Genomic DNA, 25,542 nt, shown 5'->3' on the forward strand with positions numbered 1-25,542 from the left:
CCTGCCCACGTCTGTCCATTCCCACCCCGGGCAAGGGCTCAGACTCATCAGCGCCAGCCCAGGCAGGCCTCGCTGGGCCTGGACCCCCATCACAGCTCACAGCCGTGGTGAGTCAGGGTTCTGGGAACCACAAGCCATGCAATATGCCCCAGGGAAGGGGAAAGCAAGGGGTCGTTACCCGGGGGTCGTTAATGCCTGTGATCCTCTCCTCAGGTCGGTCTAACACCAGGAAAGCTGCCAGGTTGGCAGTGTATGAAGCCACAATGATCATAGCAAAGCCAGCCCACACCATGCCAAGGATACGGGCAGAGAAACTCCGGGGAGCACCTGCAGGGAGAGAGGAGAGATCAGTGGCACCACGAGGGCTTGGCTTGGTTACCAAAGCTGTGTCAATCCACACGAGCCCAATGGCAGCTGCCGGTGTGCACCATCTATCTGTGCTGCCAGCAGCTGTGCAAGGAGCCTCTGCACTGCCTGAACCAAAAAACCCTCCAGCTCCTTCCAGGGCACACTGTGTGCCACCCTGAGAGGGTGGGTAACCCAGCCCAAGTTTCCCCGCCCTGTTTCCCATCCAGTGCTGGAAGCCCTGACAGCTGCCACAAATGTGCAACATCAGCATCACCAAATCCCCTATCAGCCTGTCCAGGGAATGCGGTCCCACAGGGACCATGTGAGAGGGGGAGGCTGTGAAAGAGGGCAGGGGCTTCCCTGCAGCCTGCCCAGCTCCGAGCCTGGGCTGCAGGGCAGAGCAGTCCTGCTGTGAGCTGTGACTCACCTTCTCCAATGCCAGAGTTCAGCAGGACTCCCCAGGAGAACCACATGGCTGAGGAGAGAGTCAGGGCATCTTCTTCCTCCTCCTCACTGTTTACTTTGAACCGGCCAAATGGGCTGGAAAACAAGAGGAAGAACTCTTCTCATTGCCCTCACTCTGATTCCCAGGGCTCCCCTCTGTGCCCTCCGTGTCCTGGTGCAGCCCTGTGTCTCTCATTCCTACAGACTGTGCCTGGCCCCGGGCAGCTCTTCCCTGCTGTGTCCCACTGCCTGGCACACTCCCTGTGCTGACCTGCAGCCCTGTCTGGCTCACACTGGTGCTGGTCCTGTCACATCTCTCCAGACCAGAAAGATCGTCTGACCCTGGCCAGCCCAAGCCTCTCCCACTGCAGCACAGAGGGTTCCCTGCAGATTAGCCACCAAAGCCTCTGGGCACAGGGCTGAGGCAGGGACAGGTGCCCTCAGAGGAGCTGCCACAGGGCCAAGGAAGGCTGAGAGGAAATTCTCTGAGAGCCCAGACAGCCCCATTGCTCAGGCATCTGTACAGCACCTGGTGTGACAGGTGTGTTCCCACATCCCCACGTGCTGGGTGCCCCACATACCCACATCCCTCAGCTTAGGCAGCCAGAGGGGCAGGAGCCTCAGCCCAGGGCTGGGGGCGCAGAGCAGGCGGGTTAAGTCCCTGCAAGAGCCCCCAGAGGGCTGCAAGACGTGCCCGAGCAAGGGGCCCAGGGGACAGTTCCCAGACAGTTCCCTGTCCCCTCCAGACCTCAAGTGGCCCAAAGTGCACTCACCTGAATCGGTCTAGGAGGTACAACATCACTGCCACCACGTGCACAGACAGCCCCACCAGCAGCCAGAGCGTGCTCTGGAAGGGCTGCATGAACGAGTCCAGGGTGCTGCGGGGGATTTCCTGCACACAGGAGAGAGGGGAACGGTGCTGGCACCCCCCACACCTGCACCCTGCCCGCCTGGAGGGACCCACAGGGGCCCTGCCCTGCCCCAAGCTCCTGCTGCCCAGGGAGGGTCAGGCTGATGCAGACAAGAGGCTGCATTAAAAACAGCAGCCTGGAGCCTGGAATTCACAGGGGCACTGCAGTCTGGGGAACAGGCACCTCCCGTGCTCTGCAAAACCTTCCAGCCAGACCATACCTTCTTCACGAGGATGGTGAGGCCCTGGTACTTGAAGGGCTTGGAGAACTCAATGTACTGAGCCCGCTCGTTGTTGATGGTGAGGGGAGCCACAATCATGTCAGCCTGGCCACTCAGCAGCTCCCCCATCATCCCGTTCCACTCCTTCTTGTTGCTGTTGTTCACCTGCCAGGGAGCCAAGGCCGGGTCAGACCCTGCCCTGACACGCATTCCCCACCAGACAGGACCCTGCACTTTTTAGGAATCCTGCATTGCCCTTCCACCCCACCCTGCTCAGGAGAAGGGCGTGGGGGTGTTTCAACACACAATACAGGCAAAGAAAGATCACAGGCTGCCCAAACTCACCCGCTCTTGGGTACCAAATTTACCATCAGCCACCAGGTGAACCTCATAGGTGAAGTTCATCACGCCTGCCAGGCGGATGAGCAGGTCGATGCAGAAGCCGTAGCAGCACAGTGCCACAGTGGGACGGCCTGGAGGGAGGACAGGACAGGGCGAGGGGGTCAGCCCCGGGCAGGGACCCCACACAGGATCTGTGCCTGTCCCCAGTGACAGCAGCCACCCCACGGCTCTGGCTCCATGTGGGATGTAACCACGTTATACTCCAGGGCCATCTGCCTGGCCACCCTCTCACCTGCCTCCAGCACTGTGGGTGTGGGCAGGCTGGGGACAAAGGGGTCCCCTTCCTTTGCCATGTCCCAGTGAGGTGGGCTGAGAGGGGGTGCTACCCACCCACTGCAGAGCAAGGAGAGGGCTCAGTGCATGTGCTGGAGGAGTCCTGACATGAGCCCAGCAGGCTGAACACAGCTCAAGACACAGCTCTGGGGGGATGTTGTGCACAGGAAGGTGTGATGAGCCAAGGGGATGCCCTTCAGGTGTATTTGGGCAAACCTGGCATTGCTGAGCAGCTCCCAGCCCACACCAGGTGCTCCTGATCCTGACAGAGTTTCTGTGACAATTTGAAACTGATGCTGTCAGTGCAGCACGTGCTAATGTGCCTCGGGGTCCTTGCTGCTACTGGAGATCAAGGCAGAGACAAATGGAACATGTCAGGAGACAGAAATTCGGGATTCAATCCCTCAAAGCAGCCCTGGCACCCATCCAGAAGAGAGACAGTGGGAAAGAGTCTGTTGGGCTGAAACCCCTGGATCCCAGGGCCCAACTCCTGCACAGCACTGCTGTGAGGCTGAGTGATGGGGTGTGTCTGGGGGCCAGCTGTGCTGTCACCACCCTGGGCCTCCTGTGTGACTGAGCACCTCCCTGGGGCCACTTCTTGGAATGGCAGCCCCCACCAGACTGAGTTACCTGGGATGGTCTCGTTGGGTCCAGTGCAGAAGACTTTTTTGACAGGATCTCCATTGATAGTGAATTCCTCCCTGCACGTCCCATCTGCCTGAGTGGGCTTCACATACACAAAGGGCTCTTGGTGGATGGTCACAATCTGTGAGGTCAAGCACAAACACCCTCTGGTCTGCTTCCCTCCAGAGCTACATTCCCGTGCTGGGAGCTGGGCTGCCCTCCCCACACCAGCTGTGGTGCCCTCCCCAGCTGCCATCTCAGCCCAGCAGCAGGACCTGGCTTTGGCATGTGGAATCAGAGAATCCTCTAGGCTGGAAAAGACCTTTAAGATCATGAAATCCAACTGTGAACACAACATTTCCAAGATGAGCACCATGAAGATTTGCTTTCCCTGCACCCAAAGTGAGGAGTGTCCTCCTTCATGTGGCACTTTCAGCCGAGTCTCAAAATCTGTTTCCCTAAGAGGAGACTGATGGGAGACACCACACAGGCAGGACTAGTGCCTGGAAAGGGGCTCTAGATGCTGCCCCAAGTCAATGCAGGTGCTTCAGTCCTGCCCTGGACCTTTCAGTAAAGGTAAAGCAGCAATCACAACGAACGTACCCATAGCACCTCTGTGGGGACAACACTGCCAGTGGGAATGGGATTTCCCTTGCTAGACAAATGAACAGTGCAACAAATGAATGGTCATACTGGAAAGATCAGCTTGGCCAGGGTCCAGTCACTAAAGGAGCTGCTGAGTGACAGACACTTAGAGGAGAAGCAAGGCAAGCCTGAAGGGACCTTCTGCCAGTGTTACCTCCAGCTTCTGGCCTTCAGCTGCTCAGGGATTTCCTGAGTTCAGCCTTGCAGCCACCAATCTGCCCTAAGAGGTTTAATCTCCTTTTGAATCTGTTTCCACCTGGTCTCTGCACTGTCTAACAGAGCTGAACTGTGCCTCAGCCAAAGGAGCCCATCCTTGTGTTTCTCTCAAATCTCTGACAGGTGTCCTCTGGCTCCCATGAGACATGGTGAGCACCTTGTCCCTCCACCCTTTCTGTGCTGTTTTCTCTCATATCCACTTCCCAGCTGTCTCTTTCCAAACCCAAGGACCACTGCCACCATATCTAGATTGATTCCAGCTGAAAGCTGTGCTCTGAACACGCTCTAGTACCTTCTCAATTTCTCTCCCATATCCTCTCCCAGCCTTGCCAATGCTGCTGCCAGCTGCAGAGCAGCCATGGAGGTGGGAGGCAGACAAAGTCACTGCCCAGCACGCAGGGAGCTGAGAAGCTCTGCCCCTAATGCCATTTGCTTTTACCTTCAACTTGGTTGACATCTGATAACCTTGAGGTTTCTCAGTTTCCCCGCCTGGCCAGATGATCTTCCTGTCGTTGGTCAGGACCTGAGGTGGATCCCGGGGGAAGCAGATGGACGTGAGGTCGAGGTGGACACTCCAGTGCCCAACCCCTCCCTGCCCAGTCCAGGCCTGCACGTACATTGCTGCCGTTGTAAATCCCAACCTGGACCAGTTTCCGATTCTGCAGGTTCATGATGCTGTAGTTGGCAAATTTCCTGTCCCCGTCCTCGTTGAACTCCACCCGGCCCGTGACACCTTCAGAATACTTGGAGGACATCAACACCCTGTGGAGAGAAACACAGCTGGCACAACCTGCTGTGCTCTAGGCATATGAGACGCCTCAGGAGGCATGAGAAAGGCAAATGCTTCCTCTCAGTCACCTGCCATAAGCTCACTGCCCTGTACAAGTCCAGCCAAGGCTACCTATGGTCTGTTCATAGACCTGTGGTCATCCCCTCCAGGTGGATGGAATCAGTTTCCCAAATGTTCTCTACCATATCTGCTGTCATTGTTCTCCACCAGACCAGTCCCACTCCCCTTTGGAATGATCCATCCCACAGCATCCAGGGACTCTTTCCTCTGGGGGTTCCTTGGGAGGTGTGCCCATTGCTACAGCTCTGATGCTGTGCCTGGCATCTGCCCATCCCAGCCTGGCTAGTGGCCCAGGCACACACAAACACCACCAAGGAGAGAACCAGCCCCCAAACCCTGGAAAGGTGATAGCAGAGACACACAAGGATTGCTTGAGCCACTTGTGAAGAACAGCTTTCACTCGCTCATGCCAAAGACTGGCACTGCAGGGGATGCCAGAAATGCCTCTGAAAAGATCTCCAGGCTTTGCATGCTGAACAGAACCCAGGTCTGCAGGGCGTGGCTGCTGCACCAAGCCCAGCCCCTGTGGCCCTAGCGCCTGCAGAGTGGGGTCTGGAAACGCATGCAGGACCTGCCGACCCCCCTGCCCTGGCAGCAGCACCCCACAGGCACATGCTCCCCTCCTGTGACACTCCAGCCTCCAAATCCACAGCACCAGGGTTTGCTACAGCCAAGGGCAACCTGTCCCATGCATGGACAGCTCTTGCCACCAAGCCCTGCATGCAGCACTGGGCCCATGCCATAGCCCTTGGAATGTTCAGCAGGAAATGTGTCAGCAGCACTGAGATAAAATGGGACAAATTATCCCCCTGCCTTGACTGGAATCCCCCTCTCTCCCACTTCCACCCATGGAATTAAGCTCCAGACTGGAGGAGACCATGGTCTTCTCCTCCTTCATTCCCTGCCCACACATCCCAGCCGTCTAAGCATTGCCCATGGTAGCATGGATTGACATGGACTGAATTGGTGCCAGGCAGCAGGATGATGCCTAAAGAGCCTGGAAAAACTGGGTGCCATTGCCTGAGCCTGTGTCTGGGAGAGTTTTCTAGGAGAGATGTAGCCCTCACATCCAAATCATGCAGGAGAGTGCAGGCAGTCCTGTGCCACATGCCCCAAAGCTTTAGAGTGGCCCTGAACAAAGCCACCACGTCCTCCTGCACCTTTTCCAAGTGCTCCCACCTTTTCCAGCTCTCCCCCACCAGGTCCTCTGCTCCCTCCAGCAGGACCCTTTCCCCAGTACCTCTTAAAAAGCGGTCCTGTCTTCCAGATGTTGGTGTTGCCCACGCAGCCCCGCGGTGGGTCTGTGATATTCTCCTTCTCAAACAAGTCGTGCACGGCCTGGGCCACCACGGCGACAGCGTCACTGATGTGGGCTGACTCGTTCTTGCCGTTGATGAGCTGCAGACCGATCACTCCTGCCGCGGCAGAGGGGAGGCGGCTCAGCATTCATTCCTGCACCGCTGCCCGCCCCGGCGCCACTGCCCTGCCCAGCTCCCGGCACAGCGAGCACACGGGCTGGGCATCCCTCGGATGCAGGGGGAAGGAGCCCGGGCAGGGGCAGCGGGGCCGGGCTGGCACTGACACCCCCAGCTCCATCCCCAGGGCCCTGCCTGGGTGACAGGCAGCTCGCAAAGCCGCGGTGACACGGATTTGGGGCGCGGCACCCCGAGGTGGCCAAGGCTGGGTCCCCCCGCGGGCGGAGCCGAGGGCAGAGCGCGGGACCCTCGGTTCGGGACCCCCGCGGCACCGCCGTCCCCAGCCCCGGGGGTCCCGGGGAGGGCAGGGGCCGCTCCTCCCGCTGCCCCGGGCTGCCCCGGGCTGCCCCGGGCCTGGCACGGGGCGCGGGGGTGCCTACCGTCCGGGGCGTAGCGCAGGGCATTGCCCGAGATCTCCCGCTCCCCCACCAGCCACACGTAGCCCGAGCCCGTCATGTTGAGCATGGCTGCTGATCTGTACACCGTGGCCGCGTCATCCTCGCTGCAACGACAGGAAGGGAACGGCCATGGGGCTCCGGCTGCCCCGCTGGCACACCCCGAGGAGGCGGCTCTGCCCGCCGGGCAAAGCGAAATCCTGGCTGTGATGGGACCCTTGCTCTCAGCTTCGTCCCATCCCGCAGCTCCCGGCGCTGGGAGCACCTGCACACCTGCCCACCGTGCTGCCTTGAGGCCAGCAGGCTCCCCTTGTGCTCAGCCGGGTCAGGACACAGCAGTGTTACGGTGAGCTCCTGGACACCCTTTTGCCCCCCTTTCCCCGGGCCTCTGTGGCTCTGATCATGATAACCCCTGGATCCTCCTTCCTGCCCCAACAGGGCTGGCAGAGAGCCAGGAAAGCCCACCCTGTCCAAAACCTATATAGACCCCTGAAACTTCCTGCTCTTTCTCTTTTGCCCCGCTCTCCATGGACACCACAGAATAAAGAGAGCTGTTCCAACACCCTGGGGTAAGAGCCTCTTTTGAATACTTATCCCTCTCCTAGTATTCCTCCCCTCACAGCCCTATCTCTGAGGAAGTCAGATTGTTCGGGGGGCTGCGTAGAGGGGGGGAAAACTACAGAAACTACACAGCACCAGTGACCACGGCTCCCCTTGTGCCCAGCCGGATCAGGACACAGCAGCAGTGACCACAGCTCCCCTTGTGCCCAGCCAGACCAGGACACAGCAGCAGTGACCACAGCTTTCCTCCTGCCCAGCCAGACCAGGACACAGCAGCAGTGACCACGGCAGCCACGCCGGGACTGGCACTGCCCGGCCAGCGCAGCCTCAGCCCCGGGGGCTGCCCGGGACAGGGGCTGTCTGTGGGGCTTCCCTCGGGCTGTCAAACCCCAAATCCACGCTGGCTCCAGCGCTGGGAAGTGTTGGGAGAGGGGAAATCAGAGCAGGGAGGGGAAGGGGCGGCATGGCCTCACCTGGCAGAGAGGATGATGACCCTGGCCTCCAGCTCCTTGGCCTCCAGCAGCAGCGCTGTCACATTTTTGGTCCCAGGGTCAAACTGAAGCACTTTCTCAGCCTGTCATGAGTGTGAGCAAAGCTGGTTAGTGAGTGAGCCCCAGGTCTGGTGGTGAGAGCCATGCTATCTAGAAAAGGGTCAAGAGAATTCATTAAACTGCACAAAAGTCTGCTAAATAAGATTTGTTATCGTTATTTTTTTTCTTTTTCTTTCCTTTCTTTCTTTTCTTTCTTTCTTTCTTTCTTTCCTTCCTTCCTTCCTTCATTCCTTTCTCTTTTAAAGTTTTGTCTTTTTGGTTGTTTTAATTTTTTTTTTTTTTTGCACTGTGCATGCAAACTGAAGTCAATCAAGACCCAAAAAGAGGCGTGCATTGTACAGGAAAGAGAAAAAGGCTTTGAAATGCAATTGAAAACTCAAACCAGTGTTGTTTTTCAAAAAACATGGGAAATGAAAAAAACATATTGCACAGGGTTAACCTTTGGGAATCAAAGTGAGCAACTTACACCAAGGAACTGTTTCCTTTGGGGAGGAAAGGGGGTCGGTTCAACTTTTCAAAAATAAAAACAAAAAAGAACTTGCAAGTTAATTACTGGTTCACATGCATGTTTGAAAAAGAAATCCTTCCAGGGTCAGCTGGCTAAGTTTCCATTCTCAAGTCCAAACCAAACTATCTCAACATAAAAACGTGCTACCAAGAAACAGTCATGGATTTTTTTTCTTTCTTTTCTTTTCTTTTTTTTCTCTTTCTCTTTTTTTTTTTTTTCTTTTTTTTTTTTTTTTATTTTTCTGTTGGCTGTGGCTATTTCTCATTTGCTAGTTAGGTTGGTGGGCGGCGTGCATTTCCATGCATATATACCTTGGGTCCTCGCTTGTTGTCATAGGAAAGTTGGTCGAGGTTTTCATAGTTCCTTTTTTTACTCTGATGAATAATGTGCACAGAGAAAATATGTAGACACAGAAGAATATTATAAACAGTTGAAAATGACGTGTAGTAAAGCAATCCAACATCCACCTCCTCCTCCACTGTTTGCTAAAGGGTCTCTATAACGCTGGAGCTCGCAAAAACCACTATCAGGAGAGATTGTGCCTCAGCTCTGACGGAGCCTCACGGAGCACTCTGAGAGCAAAGCCTGAGTGTCACAGCTGTGCGATGCAGGGGCATTTTCCCCTGAGGGACTGGGGGATTCTTCAGCAAGGAATTTTTATCTTAAGCTCAGAAACAATCTAAGGGCCTAAGTGGTGGGGGTTCCATGGAATTACTGTGGAAGTAAAGGACAAAATGTTGTGTATGGAAAGTGCTGGATAAAGGCAAACCGTTACAGTTAAGAGTATTAGCATTCCTAGTGTCACTATCAGCATTACAGTCCTGTCCACCCTCAGAGAGTCCACACCAAGTGAGGTGTCTCAGCTGAACTCACCCCCTGAAAGGAGGGAGCAGCTTTCTGAGCTCTGGTGGCATCCAAAAGAGAAAGATAAAGTTCTCTAGGTCCCGTGTTGGCTCAAAGCGTGGCGATATGAAGCAATGGTGAACATGGGATGGCATTGCAGCTTTTACCTGGCTCCTGGGAGGGCCCAGGGCACCTCGTGCGTGGCCCTGGGAGGTGCAGCTACCTGAGACCAGGGTGCCCTAAGCTGGCCCTGAGCGTGGCTAGTGGGGCTCACTGCCTGGTGGTGTCCATGCTGCTGACTGGAGCACGCCAGCGGGGCTTGGGACTGACCCCGGAGAGACGGGGCTGGGACAGAGATCCTGCTCCTCCATCCTGCTCCTCCCCGGCTCTGCTGCCCCAGGGGCAGGGCACCCAGTGCTGGAGGTTTCCTCTCGAGCAGGCAGCATCCCACAGCCTCTGCTCAGAGCCCTGACCCTGCAGCAGCCTGCACAGAGCCCCGGGACAGCCCAGGAGCAGCCCCTGCACCAGGCCACTCACAGCACCCTGGTGGTGCCTTCAGGAGAGGGCTTGGCAGGTTCTGCTGGGACACAGGGTGACATCTCCTTGACCCTGCCCCAGCTGAGCATCCCTGATCTGTGTACACAGGGTGTGGGACACAGCTCTACTGTCATCTCTGTTTTTCCAGCACCTGATGGCAGTGGATCCCTGCCAGGATCCTTTTGCACCCCGGTGCACAGCGGTCCGTGCTCCCAGGCTGTTCCTCAGACAGACACATTGCTCTTCTTCTTGTTTTCCAAACTAATTAGCTGCCTTTTCCTGTGCATTCAGGCTGGTCTTCGGCAGGACATCTTGCCAGGTCTCCTTTCCATGCAGCTGTGTGATCTTTCCTTTCTTCCCCTTGGACAGAGCCTGGCAGGTTCTTCATTGCTTAAAGAAATTGGGTCCTGGCAAGGAAAAGTATGTGAAGAGGCAAAATTTGTTTGGAGCCCAGGTCTGCCTTCATTTCTGATGACTCCCACAGTGAGGATTTTTGCAGTGGCTTCTTAGTGGCTTCTGCTGGCCTGCAGTGAGCCCTGGAGTAATAACTGCTGCAAGGTGACCAGAGATGCAGCAGGACAGCAGGAATGTTCTCCAATCAGGCAACGCTGGTCACTTCTCCCCAGGCACTGTCAATGTAGCCAAAAATTTGGTCATCCATGCTGCAGCCACCAGCCAGAAGTTCCTGGGATGTGCTGGCACCTCGGCCCAGGCTGGTCAGCAGAGCCTTCAGTGCAACAAGGCTGGCCCCTGGTCGCCTCTCCCTGTTTCCAGAACTACACTTTTCCTCCTTTTTCTATTTTTCCATGTGGTCCTGCAACCCCTCTCTGATCTTCATGTTTCACACAGGGACTGACAAATCAGAAGTTCCCTTCCCACCATGTCATCCTGCAATCACTCGAAAAATGGACACTTTCATGAATGCCAGTGTCCCAGAGAAAGGCAGGCAGCACAGCAGGGACCTCCACCTCTGACCCCAAGCTCTGCTTTCAGTGTCCAGCACTCCCTTCCATCCCCAGCAGCCCGAGAACGAGCAGAGCTGTGCTGGGTGGAGCAGCAGCTCCAGGCTGAGGGTTGCTCAGACAGCTCCAGGACAAGGCCAGCACATGGGGCACTCCAGGGCTGGCCAGCACGGCCTGGCTGCTGGGCTCAGGGTACTGCTGGAGCTGCAGACCCACAGCGGTGCCTGGATGGCACATGGGGCTGGCACAGATCCTGTTGGCAAAGCCATGCCCCAGACCAAGAGCCCAGATGGGCAGGTGAGTCTCTGACCCTGAGCAGGTCCTTCATGTCTCCAGGGGCTGTGATCTAAGCCTTGAAGAGGTCAAGATCAGGTCTCCTGCCTGCTCCCTCCCCAGGGCCCAGGCTGCCCTTGGGGAGGGGCCCATGGTACAACTTCATGGCATGAAAAAAGTCAGCGCATCAGAGATCAGAAGAGAGACTGGAGAGAAGAGGCAGAGGAAGACAGGAAGGCCCCAAGGGGTGTCTGCCACCTGCAAGACCAGTCAGACCAGTCTGCCTGACCTTTTTCAAAGGAAAAAGAAACAAGATGCAGTGGCACACCCCAAAGAGGAGATAAGGTGACTTCCTGGGACAGAGCAGGTGCCCCAGGCTGGAGAGTGGCCCGAGCATCTGCAGCAGCCCAGGGGCTGCCAGGGGACACCAAGACACGTGGTAGATGCAGTGCAAAACGGGGAAGGTCTGAGGATAGACCCTCCCTCCCCATCTTTCAAGCTCTCAAAGGCTTTCCTGCAGGGTGGACAGGCTGAAGAAGAAAAGCACCCGTGCCTGGGAGCACCACATGGGGCCAATGGCAGTGGAGGCATGAGAGGGAACAGGAAAATGGGGTGCACGGGAACTACAGGAAAACAGAGAGTGGAATTCAAAGGATGCAAGAGGAGCGATAAGAGACTGACAATGGCTCTCCCTGTATGAAGGGCATTGTGCTGGGAAGAGGCTTTGGAGAAAAACACTGTCCTGCTGTCACCAGTGGGAAGCTGCCCTTGGAGGCAGGAGGATCCCTCTGTGGCTGGTGGAACATCAGTGCCTTGAGATAGCCTGGGATGCAGCAAGGATGAAACTTCTTGAAAATCACCGCCAAAATCAGGAGTCTGTTGGTCAGTGTGGCTTGTGCCAGCCTGCACCCTGCAGCAGTTGTTCCTCAGGGAGGGGATGAAGAGCAGTCACAGGGTCCCATCTCTCAGCTGAGCCACCAGCTCCAACCACAAGAAGCGTCCACGGCCACATCTCAACAGCTGAGAGACTGCCAAAGGTCTAGCAGCTGCAGGTGGGGCTGGAAAGAGCAGGATGGGGTCCCTGCCTGTGACCCAGGAGGGAACATCCCCGACTGGGTGCCTGCCCTGATGCTGCAGGAGACTTGGATGTACTCAGGCTCAGCCCATCCCAAGGGCAGAGAGAGGACATGCTGGGACTCCACCCCGTGGGACAGAAGGTGTTTCCTTGCCTTCCAGATTGCAGCCACGCAGCTCCCTGTGCTCTCCTTCTCTTTCCCTCCTTCTCTGCAGACCTTTCCCTCCACGCCGCAGGTCTGTGCCTTGTGCCTGCTCCTCGGGCACTGCCCTCCCTCCCTGCTCCCAGCCTGCCATGCATGGGGTGTCGGGAAAGCAGCGTTTGGCATGTGCTTCATGGAGATGGGAACGGGCTGACAGCGCTACCGAGAGGATCACCACAGCCCCGCTGCCCTCCTGAGCACCGAGTGAGCCCCATGGCCAACTCAGGAGCTGCTTTTTGGGTGGGGTTGGCACTGCTGGCTCTGCCTGGCCCCGGGGTGGCTGCAGTGGGGCAGGTGCTTCCCTAAACTGAGCGACTGGTCCTCTCCTTGGGTGGGAAACTCGGGCAAGGCATTTGCAGAGCTCCAGGTTATCCTTCCCTTCATTTTGTAGTCGATTTACATGTAGGAGATTTTGACCATGGCAAAGCAAGTGAAATGAATAAAGTACAAAGTTCTGTCAGGTACTAGTCAGACACTGTTGATGCTTTAAGCATGTTAGCCATGTTACAATGGAAAGAAAAGGTGTTTTACATACAGAAATCTACATACATACAACAGCCCAAGACTTCTAGTTTCGTTGTTGTTGCTTAAACAAAGCTACAAGACAATGTTCAGGAACTGACCTTGGACTCTTTCTCCTCCAGGAGGGTCTCCAGCTTCTTTTGTGCAGCACGACCCTCGTGGTCGTCGCTGACTATCAGAATGACGTGGTTCCAGTTGAAGACTCTCATCATCTCAAACCAGACGTTGGCCTGGTGAGAGTAGGGTGGGACCGTGCGCAAAAAGGACAGGTGGATGCTCTGCAAGGAAGAACAAGAGCTCAACACACACTGTGGCCGTGCCAGCCACGTTTGCAGGGACAGGGTTGGGATCACAAAGCCATTTTGGGTTGTACACCTTGAGCTGACCTCTGGGACCTGCATCCTTCCTTCTGGCTGGGTAGCAAACCCTGGATATGACTTTGCACATCTCTGTGGCTAAACCAGAGCATGGCAAAGAGGGGTTTCTGCTTTGTGGCCCATAAATGCCCAGAGAAGAAAAGCCTCTCTAGCTATGAATGACCAGCAGTGCTCAGTGCAAATATAGCCTTGCCTCTTGACCTTTTAAATAATTACCAGACAATGGACATCAAAAAGCAAAAGAATTCCCTTCAGAAGGCGAGAGGCAGGTACAGGCAGCTGTGTGTTTGTCATTTGCCACGGCAGAAGTTCAGAAAGGCAGTTTTATAACATGGGCCGAGGCTGTTTCTAGGTCAGCCTGTTCTGCAGCAGCAGGCAGGGGAGGCAGCTCTGGATCGTGCCCCAGCAAACCTCTCTGGTTTGGTTAAAGACATCGTTATGGTTGGGTGATTGTGCAAGAGCAATTCCAGCCTAATTAACTACAGTGCTCTTAGGGGAGCAATCAGAACAAAAGCTGGAGCTGACAGAGAGCTTTCAAACAAATGCAGCTCGTCCAAAAAGCCCTAGAGTCAAATATTAGGAAGTGAAAGTGCTCATGCTCAGCATGGACCCCACTTGACAGCCCAGCTACCTCCTGGAGGGAGGCAGGAGGCAGAACTGGAGAGGACAAAAATACAGCACCATAATATTTCTATCTCTAAGGCTGAGATGGTTGTCTGGACCAAACATAGATGCTTGTCCAGACCTGCTCATCCAGAGACCAGTCCCAGAATGGGTCAGAAATGCCCCGAATGGGCCAAAGCAACACACACTGGGAAGGAAAAAGAATCCTGTTCCCCATGGACACACACAGGAGGAACAGACACACCAGATAAATCCTCTTCCTCACACTCAGTGATAATGTCAAAGCAGACCATGAAATGTGTACAAAAGGCTGCAAACTCCCTGCTGTGCTCACAGGGTCAGCAGGTCCCTGCTCTGTCCCAGCCCAACACCCGGGAGCAGGGGAGCAGCAAAGCCACCACAGCCCTGGGGACATTTCCTGAACGTGAGGCACTGAGGAGAAGGGTGGATGTTTAACCAGAGCAGGAAACAAACCAGGAGAGCCCCAACAAGACTTTCAGAGTATGACTGACACAGACATTGCAGTTACAGGAAGAGCAGCTCACCCCACAAAACCAGCACTAACCCATGGGACTGGGAAAAAGCCCCATAGGGACAAACAATGGAAAGACAACCATGGTGTCCACACCAACACAAGTGTTCAAGATCTCTTTGAGGTCAGCAGAGATGCCCAGGAATTTCCAGGTCCAGCTGCACAGCCTGGGCCAGGGACACACCATCTGGGTCTAAGCATTTTTTATTTTCAACCCCTGAGCATTTTTAATTGCTTTAAGGAAATCCAGGGAAAGTGTAACTGGAAATTGGAAAAAATTAGAAGAGAGAAAAGAGCTGAAAAAATTACAGAAAAACCAATATTAAAAAAGGAAATCAGAAAAACACAGGTTAAAACATCTATAAAAATTATTTCAATCCCTTTTTGAAATGGAAAAATCTTTGAAATTTCCATATGTTGCATCAAATTGCTTTCTAGCTTCCCAACCAGCTTGCAAAAATGGTGTTTAACCAATCATGGCTTTCTTAAGTATTGTAAATACATATCACTGGGTTCAGAGGAAAAAATTACTGCAAACTTGTTGGGGGGCAACTTGGCTTAACAGTCCAGGGAAATTTGCTTTCTGAGGTGGTGTGAAAAGGGTCAGGGACAGACTCTGGTGGTATCTCAGCTCCTGGATCCCTGAACTGTGGTTTTCAAATGGAATAATGAAGAAAAATTCATGTCAAGTGCTGAGCTGAGCTCTCAGGATGAACACAGCTTTTGAAGCACCTGGGACTCCTGAGCATCTTCGCAAGGGCCAAAGATTGGCAGAAAAATGAGCGTAGAGGCCCCCAGAGATTCAGATGGCCACGCTGTGCTGTGCAGAGGCAGGTGAGAAACCAGCTGGGTGTGATCTGATACCCCATCCCAGCACATGCAGTGACATCCCACAGGTCCCTGTCACACCCCCCTGAAACTCAGCACAGAGCTCTGCTGGGCACAGGCACGTGGCTGCACTGCAGAGCATGAGGCTGCAGGGATTTGTGCACCCTCAGCAGCCCATTTTTTGGCAAATAACTGTTAAAAAAGACCTGTGGTTTTTGGCACAGCCTCTGTGGGACAGCCAGCAGAGCGTGGGCTCACTCAGCTGCACCAGCTGTGCCCAGGGGTGTGCTCCAGGCACCTGAACTCGGGGCTGTCATCACTCCCTCCCCTCGCATCAGGCACACAGCAAAAACTGCTCCTCACTGCAAATCCACACTGCCCTTGGAAGGGGTTTTATAGGTTCCTCAGCCCTTGCTGTGCTCTGAGTGTGCCTGGTGCCCGCCAGGGCTGGAGTGGGACCATGGCAATGGCTCACACCACCCCCAGAGCTCCCTGCAGTCCAGCCACAGCCCAGCGCTCAGCCCTGTGCTCCCCCACTTCATTCTAGCCCTGCAAAAGGGCAGCAAATACAGGCTGGGCTGAAATCAGTGCCCAAGCTCAGCAGGAACCCCGAGGGCTGGAGCCAAAACCACCAGAGTGAGCAGGGTTGGGAGGTTGGGGGTATTTCCTGCGAGGTGGGCAGCCCTGGCACAGGTGCCCAGAGCAGCTGTGGTGCCCCTGGATCCCTGGCAGTGCCCAAGGCCAGGCTGGACAGGGCTGGGAGCAGCCTGGGACAGTGGGAGGTGTCCCTGCCATGGCAGGGGTGGCACTGGATGGGCTTAAGGTCCCTTCCAACCCAAACCAGCCTGGGATTCTGTGATGATTCTGTGTGGGGTCAGGACTTGACAACTGCAAATATCTGATGCCAGTGCATACAAAGAGGAGCTGTTTGAGCAGATGATCCTGTGTGTGTGTGTGTGTGTGTGTGTGTGTGTGTGTGTGTGTGTAAAAGCACAGACTGTGCATACACAGCTGTGAGCCTGCACCTGCAGAGCACAGCAGTGCATCCACCCCTGCAGGGAAGCTGCCTGGTGCTGCAGTCCTGTGCATGGCCTGCAGCAGGCTCTGAGCTGGGGCACAGCACTGGGGCTGCCCTGGCAGGGGGGTTTTATCCCCAGGGAAAAGGGCATGGCTGGGGCCAGCAGGCAGTGAGTGGAGGTTTGTTAAATTCTGCTCTTCTGTCTGCCCAGGGGCTCACCCCAGCTCAGAGCCCATGGCTGGGGGAGGGATTTTTCCTACAGGCTGAAGGGAGCAATGTGTCTTTGCTGCATTACCTATGCCAGCCCCTCTTCTAGCAATGCACTCCCCAGCTGAGCTCCCTGGGGAATTTCAAAGAGATTGTCGGAGATCCCAGTCTGTAAAGCTACTGAAAATTTGGTAAAATTCATTAGCTGGGCATGAGAAAGGAGTGTTGGGCAGTGTTCCCATGGAAGGGGCCTGCCCCACATGGCAGCAGTGGAGGTGGGAGGGAGCTGAGAGCTCTGGCACAGCTCAGACGGAGCAGGGAGGGGTTCTGGGGGCACAGGGATGGGGAGCTCAGATCAAAGTGCACTGTCTGCCTTTCCCTGCAGTGCACAGAGGAAGGGACGGGGCAGGGCCATGGTGGGGCAGTGGGGCTGCTCTGTCCTGCTCCCAGCTGGAACCTGAGAGCCTCTGGGGATCTGCTGCCAGCTGCAGGCTCCATCAGGCCGTCTCTCCACTACCCTGGCCTGCTCTTGCACACTCCAGGCTGCCCTTCTGAGGGTTCTCCTGCCCTCCTCAGTGATTTCCTGCCCTCCTGAGGGCTCTCCTGCCCTGCTGAGGGCTGTGCCCCCACTCCCAGGACAAACATCTCTGTGCTGCACAAAGCAGTCTGTCCAGTCATCACTTGTGGCTGCCAGGGAAGGAGCGCTGACCCTGACCTTGGTCAACAAGAGCCACTTTTGTCCCCACCTGCACCTTCCCACCCTGGCTGACAGGGCTGCTGCTGAGCATCGACTGCCAGTAACACAGAGCAAACCCTTTTCAGTGAGCAAGGCCTGTGAGGGCCTGGAATGGTTCCTCTGTGAGCAGGAACCAGAGGGAAATCCATCCCCTGGCTGGAGAGACAGACGGACCTCACTTAACAACCTGGGCAGGGTGCTGGAACTGAGAAAGCTCTCCAGTTGCAGCATGTCTAAACTCCATTTTCCAGCTCTTCCAACAGCAGAGCAGGTCTGTTAATTTATCAATTTATCTCCCTGTTCCTCTGCTGCAATGATGTGCTGTGGGGTGGTGAGGGGCTCAGCACCCAGGGTGTCCCTCCAGCCCTCAGGTAGGAGAGGTCCCACGGGTGGTGGTGAGGAGCTCAGACCTTCCTGAGCTGTGCATCCCCAGCTCTGCCCTCACACTCAGGGACAGCTCACGTTTTTCATGGTGCCAGGATGGCATTGCTATCTCATTTGTTCCAGCTGAGATCAGAGCAGATATAAACACCCCCAGCGGCCTGTGGGGAACAGGAGCACTGAGGGAAAGTCAGAGGGGGATTTTTGCAATGCTCAGCCCATGAGATCTCCCCAGAGAGCTCTCCATAGCCATGGACAGCACGGTGATGGGAACCACTCTGCTGCCTTTACCTTGAGATTCCTTCCCTCCTCCAGTCCCTGCTGACCTCCCTCAGAGGTGATGGGACCCCAGAGACCCCTCCTGGCAGGCAGTGCTGTGCTGGGAGCTGTGAGGGTCTCAGGGAAGGAACAGCTCATCACTTCATGGGGTGTACAAGGAGGCCAAGGCAGAGTGCTCTGCCTGATAACTGCAATATTATTTCTAGAACAAACGGTAGGATCCTGGAACAATAAAGCTCACTTCCCTCGGGTATCTTTGCTGAAAGGCTGGTACAGCTCATGGACCACTGTGCTTAACTGGACATGCTCTGAGAGCATCAAAAGGTTCTGGGCAAACCTGTCCCTGCTGGGGCCCACAGCTTTCCTCCCCTGGTAGCCTTGAGAGGACCAAAATCAACCCAGCTTCAGCTCCCTGTGAAATTCAGCTAAAATTGTCTGATGCCTCCAAAACCAATTAGGGGCGTACATAAAAAGTGATCCTACAAGCTTGTTTCCATAGAAACTAAACTGAAAGATATAATTTCCTGAATTAAAACAAAAAAGAAAGCAAGCTGATCTCTGGAAACCAAAAAGGGAAGAGCAGAAAATCCCTGTCACGAGCCAGCCTGTCCTACATTAGGTGTGCAGAACCTTCCACTGTCCTATCCCACAGCTCCACACCCCTCTGACCCCCACTCCATACTGTCCCCTCCACTGTCTAAACATCCTTTGTTCCTCTACTCAGTCCCTGACTTTGCCCCATCTCCTGCCTGCAGCTCCCTGTTCTTCAGAGAGCTCCAAGCCTTGGTGGGCAGGAGGCTGAGCACGATGCCAGCCAGGCAGGAGGGGCATTGGGGTGGGCAGCCTGGGCTCCCTGCCCAGCCTCTGCCAGGCAAGTGTGCCCCACAGCCCCAAAGCTGCTCAACACCCCAAATATTCCATGGAGAGCATCTCCCTGCCGGCACAGAGTCACCACTGTGGCCGTGGGTCTCTCCTCCAGCCCTGGAGTGAGCCTGGTGGGGGTTATGGGGCTGCTCTGCAGAAATCACCTTTTGAAAAGGAAAGGACTGGCAGAAGGAGAGGACAGGGTCAGCCCCTGGCAGTGAGCGAGGCTGGACAGTACAGGGGGGCAGGGCTGCTTTACTGGGCACAGCCTGCAGAGCTGGAGCAGAGAGGAGCTGCAGGGTCCCCTCTCACTGCCATGCTGGGCCCTGTGACAAGGATCCTCTCAGTGACATTCCTGTCAGAGCTAACTCCTCCCCAGAGCAGCAAGAAGCAAATCTGCCCTGAGCCATCGCTGCCTGCTCTGCCAGCTCTGCTGCCATCCCTTTCCATCTAACCATGCCTGGTGGGACCCTGCCAGGACGTGCAGGTCCCCAGCCCTGCCAGCCACTGTCACCAGCACTGCCGTGGGCCTGGCTGGCTGAGCACCCTGCCATGGCTGCCCTGGTGGGAGATGCCAAAATCTGCTGCTGCTCCAGCCAAGCAGTGCTGCTGCTGCCTCTCCGGGAGCTTCTGCTCCTCCTCCTGAAATTTGACTTTATTTACCATGTAGGTGGAGTGACTATTTTTGCACTGAACATTTACATTTGTGAATATTCACATTTTCCAAGCAAAGGCTGATTCGTGCTTCGAAGCAGGCTCGATCTCACCCACTGAGCTCGTGTGCCTGAGTGAAATCCTGCAGTGGCATTTGGAAGGCCTGGCTCTGCTCAGCTCCTCCTTTTGCCTTTCCTAAAGCTTTAGGTTTGCCAAAAGGGCCATGAGCTGAGGGCCAGGGCAGCACCTCATTGCCCAAGCACCGCCTGCACATGGCAGGAGCTCATCCAGCCTGGAAATCTCTGAGTTCCCACAGGGATAGCTGAGACACTGGAATCTGAACCTCTGTCTTGAGTGCTGGCCAGGCTGAATGTCATGTGAAGCCTCAGGATATTCTGTTATCTCCCCTAGCAATATCCCACAAACCCAGAGAAGTGAAGCAACCGAACAGCCTCCCAGCCCCAGAGAGATCCTGCCCATGTACAGGCTCCAACAGGATCCTCTGTCCCTCCCAGGCCCCCCGAGCCCCCAGGACCCGCTGGCTGCCAGCAGTGAGCAGGGCAGTGAGCAGGGCAGGAGCCAGCTCGTGCCTTTGCCGTGGCTGGAGAGCAGCCAGCCCGGCAGCCTGGCAGAGCAGCGCTGCAGAAATCATCTGGCACAATGTAGGTCAGCACTGGCAGCTGCAAAAAAATGATGTACCCTGGAATGCAGGGGGGGGAGAGAGAGAGAGGGAGCTGTAGGCTGGGCTGGAGAGACAGCCAGAGAGACAGACAGACACAGAGAGAGTGCAGACATCATGAACCCTCCTGACGGGCACTCCTGATTTACAGCACATGTATGAAGTACCAGAGCAGAAACGTGCAGCAGTTACCTTATCAGAATATATAGACATGCGTGTTGTCAGACCAATGACAGGGATCCTGTAGAAGCCAGCTGTGTATGATACAGGTGTTGGTGTTAGGTGATCGTTGGGAGCAGGAGGGTGACTAACTAATATTGCATAGACCTGTAGGACAGGATACACGACACAAACATTATTTCACGGGAGCGCAACGGCCATCCAGCGTGATTTTTCCCCCCTTTTCTTTTCTGCAATGCTAAAGAGCCCCATGTTAACATGATAATGGCACCGCAATTGCTGGGAATGGGGAAGCAAGGGATGTGCTGGGAGCCAGGGGTGCTGTGCCACGGCTGGATGTGATGGCTCTGCTCAGGGTTGTGTCCTAATGGAATGCCATGCCCAGCCGCTCCTCTCGCTAAACTAATAACTTCCGTGGATTACAGATTAAAGGGAAGCATCTCCCTTCCAGTCACACTGTGTAATGCGATTTCTTTAACCGCACATTTAATATTCGGTTGTAATTCCCCTCTGAGGACTATTACGAACAAAGTGGTCAGCTGGGAGCGTGGCGGGAGCGGGAGCGGGAGCCAGGGAGTGGAATCAGCCATCTGCCCTTGGGCACACGGCAAGGGCAGAGGGGGCAGCAGCCGGGACCTGCCCTCGGCCAGGGATCCGGCCTCTGCCAAAATGGGGAAGGAGGATCCCGGCAAAATTCTGCTGTTACGGCAGAGCTGGGGTTTTGGTCTCCAGCAGGATCCTACTTTGTGTCAAAAGGAGAAGAAGGAGCTGCGTACTCCCTGGGGATCCTTTATTACACCAATGCCCTTTTGCAGCACAAGGAATGTCCCCAGCTGGTGACAGGTCTCCAGCTAGATCGAATCAGTGCAAGGACTTTGATGTCTGGAGGAAATAACTCTTCCTTCTCCAAGCGTCTGCCCAGCACCAGAGCGGGAGGGACAGATTGCCAGGGCTGGAGAGGAGGATGAATCCTGACTGGGAGAGGGCCCTGGGGTCTGGGGGGAAGAGGGGCGATCCTGCTTGGCTTTGGGAGGGAGTAAATTGAGGGTGCAGAGGGAGCTGGGGCAGGGGCTGGAGGCCCTACGTAGGAGTAGGGAGAAATTGCTGGAGAAGAGGTTGGGAATGTCCTGGGGATGCAGAGGAGGGGCTGCCCTGGGCAGAGGTGCCTGGTGCTGACACAGGGGGTGAGGACCCGCGCCCAGCAGGGCCCTGGGGCAGGAGCAGGCTCGGGGGCAGCGGCGGGGCCGTGCGGGGCTCGGGCTGTGCCGTGGCGCACGGCAGGAGCCGTTCTGCGGGCTGCCAGCCCCTCCTGTGCTTCGAGCGGGGACCGAGCGGGGACCGAGCGGGCAGAGCGGCCGGGACAGCCCCGGCACAGGGCGGGCACCCCGAGCCCGGCACCCCGAGCCCGGCACCCCGAGCCCGGCACCCCGAGCCCGGCCCCGGCCCCCGCGCCGCCTCCCGCAGGGCCGTGGGCGCGGGGACAGGGCGTGGGGTGGCACGGCCACGGCATCCCCGGGCCGGCAGCGCCGAGCGGACACCGGCTCCGTGCGGGACCGCCGAGCATCCCCCGCCGCCAGCGGACAGCGCGGGTCGGTGACAGCCCGCCTGCCCCGCCTGGCCACCAGCCCAGGGATGTCCCCACTGTCCCGCACCTCCACCGCGGGCAGCTGAGCTCGGAGGGCGTCAGCTCTGCCCCACCAGCCCCCTGGCCCGCTGGCTCCGTGTGCCCGCATTTCCCTGCGCTGGGGCGGTGGTGCTCCCTGCTGGGGCCGGGCATGCAAAAAACCACACGGACCTTCCGCGTGTGCGGGTGTGCTGGGGGCGGACTGGGTCTGTGCCTGCCCCGACAGCCCCGACTGAGGGCCTGGCGGTGCTTACCGAGCTCTGCGCCCCGGGCATACGCAGGGCAGCTGGGGAGGCTGCCCGGGGCACCCCAGGGTGCGCCCGCCAGCGCTGAGGGCTCGGGCCGCACCCTCGGGTGCGCTGAGAGTCACCCTTGGCCGCAGGAGGGAGATCATTCTGTGCTCATGTGCCCGGTCATACACAGCACACACAGTCTGTGTCCGTGTGTCCGTGTGTCCGTGTGTCTGTGTGTCTGTGTGTCCGTGTGTCCATGTGTCAGTGTGTCCGTGTGTCCGTATGTGCCCTAGGTCCGTGTGTCTGTGTGTCCATGTGTCCGTGTGTCCGTGTGTCCGTGCGGGTGTGCCTGTGTGTCTGCACCCCCAACCTGAGGGGGAAGGAATGGAATCAGTGCCCGTGTCTCGGGTGTGTGTGTGGCAGTGGGTGTGCCAGATCCCTGCATGCAGATGTGTGTGTCCGTGTGGCACAGCAGCTGTGCACGCTGGCATGAGTGCATACGTGTTGTGTGCGAGCCCGTGTTTGCACAGCAGTGCACGTGTGCACATGGAGGGTGTGTGTGCACATGGAGTGTGTGTGTGTGCATGGAGTGTGTGTGTATGGAGTGTGTGTGTGCACACGGAGTGTGTGTGTTTGCACACGGAGTGTGTGTGTGCACATCAAGTGTGTGTGTGCACATAAGAGTGTGTGTGTGGACTGTGTGTTTGCACATGGATTGTGTGTGTGCACATAGAGTGTGTGTGTGGACATGGAGTGTGTGTGTGCACATAGAGTGTGTGTGTGGACATGGAGTGTGTGTGTGGACATCGAGTGTGTGTGTGTGTGTGCACATGGAGTGTGTGTGTGTGTGCGCACATGGAGTGTGTGTGTGTGAGTGTGTGTGCACATGGAGTGTGTGTGCACATGGAGTGTGTGTGCACACAAAGTGCAGCCCGTGGGCATTCCCACATGTGTGTGAGTGCACAGTCTGTGTGCACACACTTTGTTCCCCATGCCCACGTGTCCCCCCAGTTTGGGGATGCCCATGTGTGCTCACACCCAGCTCTGTGTGTGCCCGCTGTGCCTGTGTGTGGTGTAGGTGTACAAGGATATTTCTGTGCATGCACAGCGTAGGGTGCACATCTATGTGCACAACTCAAGGCATGGGGGCCTGTGTGTGCAAATCTGTGTTTGCCCAAGGGCTGTGTGTTCCCAGGGGCTCTGTGTGAGCTTGTGTGTGCCCAGGGGCTGTGTGTGCAAATCTGTGTGTGCCCAGGGGCTGTGTGTGAGTCTGTGTGTGCCCAGGGGCTGTGTGTGAGTCTGTGTGTGCCCAGGGGCTGTGTGTGAGCCCGTGTGTGTCCAGGGGCTGTGTGTGAGTTTGTGTGTGCCCAGGGGCTGTGTGTGCCCAGGGGCTGTGTGTGTGAGTTTGTGTGTGCCCAAGGGCTGTGTGTGAGCCCGTGTGTGCCCAGGGGCTGTGTGTGCAAATCCGTGTGTGCCCAGGGGTTGCGTTTGCAAATCTGTGTGTGCCCAGGGGCTGGGTGTGAACCTGTGTGTGCCCAGGGGCTGTGTGTGTGTCTGGGCTCAGGCTTTGTGTGTGATCTCATGTGTGTCCTGCTATGCATGTGGGAGCTCGTGTGCACCCCAGAGTGCGTGTGATCCCTGTGTGCCCTGAGGGGTGGGTGTGTGTGCCTGCATGTGCCCCAGGGCTGTGGGGGTGCCCATATTCACCCGGGGCATGTGTGTGAGCCCATGTGGGACCCGGGAGGGTGTTGCAGGTGGCCATGCGTGCCCTGGGCAGTGTGTGCGAGCCCATATGTGCCCGGGCTGGGTGCGGGTGCCCGGCTGTTCCCCAGGGTGTCTGTGGGTGCCCGTGTGTGCCCGGCTGTTCCCCAGGGTGTCTGTGGGTGCCCGTGTGAGCCCGGGCTGGGTGTGGGTGCCCGGCTGTTCCCCAGGGTGTCTGTGGGTGCCCGTGTGTGCCGGGGCTGTGCCCGGGCAGGGTGCGGGTGCCCGGCTGTGCCCGGGGGTGTCTGTGGGTGCCCGTGTGTGCCCGGGCTGTGCCCGGGGGTGCCCGGCTGTTCCCCAGGGTGTCTGTGGGTGCCCGTGTGTGCCTGGCTGTGCCCGGGGGTGTCTGTGGGTGCCCGTGTGTGCCTGGGCTGTGCACGGGTGCCCGGCTGTGCCCGGGGGTGCTCGGAGCGCGCAGCCAGCCGCGCTTACATAAAGGCTGCAATGCGGGCAGCGGCCCCGGGCCCGGGCAGGACCCCGCACGCCGCGGCTCGGCCGAGGGGCACCGCGGGGCCGGGGCGGGGTGGCCGCGGGGGCGGCGGCTCGGGTCCCGCCGGAGACGGGGCGGGGAGGGGGTCGCCGTGCCGGGGTACCTGGCTGGAGATGAGGTCCTCGCAGACGGACAGGGCCATCTGGATGGCATTGGGCTTGTGGGTGACGGAGGTGGCGTTGAGCTGAAGCTTCCAGGTGCCGTGCCGCTTGTTGGCCTGGTTCACCGCCTCGCGGAAGATCTGCTCGTGCTTCTTGGTGCTCAGCACCGCGCCGATATTGACGATCTTAGGGTCGCAGCCGGCGCGGGCGAAGGACGAGGAGAAGAGGAGGGCGAGCAGCAGCAGCCGCATGGTGCTCATCCACGGGCGGCCCGGAGCCCGCCGGGCCCCCCGCGCCCCCCGCCCGCCCGCCCGCCCCGCGGGCCGCCCGCAGGCTCAGCGCGGCCCCATCGGGCTGCCGGGGGTCCCGGGGCCGTGCCCGCCGCTCGGGGCTCGGGGCTCGGGGCTCGGGGCTCGGTGCGGGGCTGCCGGGCGCTCTCCCCGGTGCTGAAGCGCCCTCGCCGCTGCCGCCGCTCCGCCCCGCGCTGCCGCAGCGCCCGCCCCGCGCCCGCCCCCGGGACCCCCGCCCGCCCCGCCGCTGCGGCAGAGCCCCCCTGCCTCCCTCCCTCCCTCCCGCGGGGTGCTTCGGGGTGCTGCGGGGTTCTGGAGGTGCCGCGGGCTCGGCGGCACCGCCGGCAGGACGCGGGTCCCGCTGTGCCCGTGCCGCCGTGCGGGTGAGTCCCGCACCTCCTGCGAGAGCCGCTGGTGCGGGAGGGGCACAGCTGGTGCGGGGCTGGGCTCTGGGGGTCCCGCTCCGCCCTTTCGGGATCTGGGCATTCCCGGTGCCCTGAAGGCACGGACACACCAGGCATGCACTAAACCAGGGATTGGGGATAAAACACGGTGCATGGGTTTGCTCCCCACATCAATATTCCCGGTTATGCAGCACCTCTGCGCACTTCCGCAGCTCTGCCCGGGGACGGCTGTGTGTGGCATGGACTCTGTCATGGTCTGTGTGCGCTCCAGTGCTGGGGAAGCCTCCCTTGACCAGCCCAGCTCCTGGGCAGAGATGTTCAATAGACGCTCAGCCTGGTTCCTTGGCTTCACTCTGTCCCTCCAGACAGAGCCACCACTCTTCCAGACATTAGCTCACAGGGCAATCAGCCATTTTCCTCCATTAAATTCACCAAATTACTCT

The 25,542-nt window shown here is 57.5% G+C and overlaps 1 protein-coding gene across 18 annotated transcripts in view; it reads right to left on the bottom strand.

Annotated features, from left to right (window-relative positions):
- GRIN1 (glutamate ionotropic receptor NMDA type subunit 1) overlaps positions 1 to 24,859 on the bottom strand; it is a 39,644-nt gene extending 14,785 nt beyond the window's left edge. For 14 of the 18 annotated variants that reach the window (XM_030286302.4, XM_030286299.4, XM_030286296.4 and 11 more), the window contains exons 1-15: positions 24,408 to 24,859; positions 20,209 to 20,343; positions 12,939 to 13,115; positions 8,735 to 8,797; positions 7,838 to 7,938; positions 6,789 to 6,910; positions 6,174 to 6,348; positions 4,701 to 4,845; positions 4,523 to 4,606; positions 3,229 to 3,364; positions 2,269 to 2,396; positions 1,924 to 2,088; positions 1,566 to 1,684; positions 776 to 888; positions 179 to 327 (exon numbers count right to left, since the gene is read on the bottom strand). In XM_030286302.4, coding sequence (XP_030142162.1) covers positions 179 to 327; positions 776 to 888; positions 1,566 to 1,684; positions 1,924 to 2,088; positions 2,269 to 2,396; positions 3,229 to 3,364; positions 4,523 to 4,606; positions 4,701 to 4,845; positions 6,174 to 6,348; positions 6,789 to 6,910; positions 7,838 to 7,938; positions 8,735 to 8,797; positions 12,939 to 13,115; positions 20,209 to 20,343; positions 24,408 to 24,665 — 2,070 coding nt within the window. In that variant the 5' untranslated portion in view covers positions 24,666 to 24,859. 18 annotated transcript variants of the gene reach the window in all.
- Between the last annotated feature and the right edge of the window lie 683 nt (positions 24,860 to 25,542).

The sequence above is a fragment of the Taeniopygia guttata genome, chromosome 17 (genome assembly GCF_048771995.1).
Source record: "Taeniopygia guttata chromosome 17, bTaeGut7.mat, whole genome shotgun sequence".
Lineage (NCBI taxonomy): Eukaryota > Metazoa > Chordata > Aves > Passeriformes > Estrildidae > Taeniopygia > Taeniopygia guttata.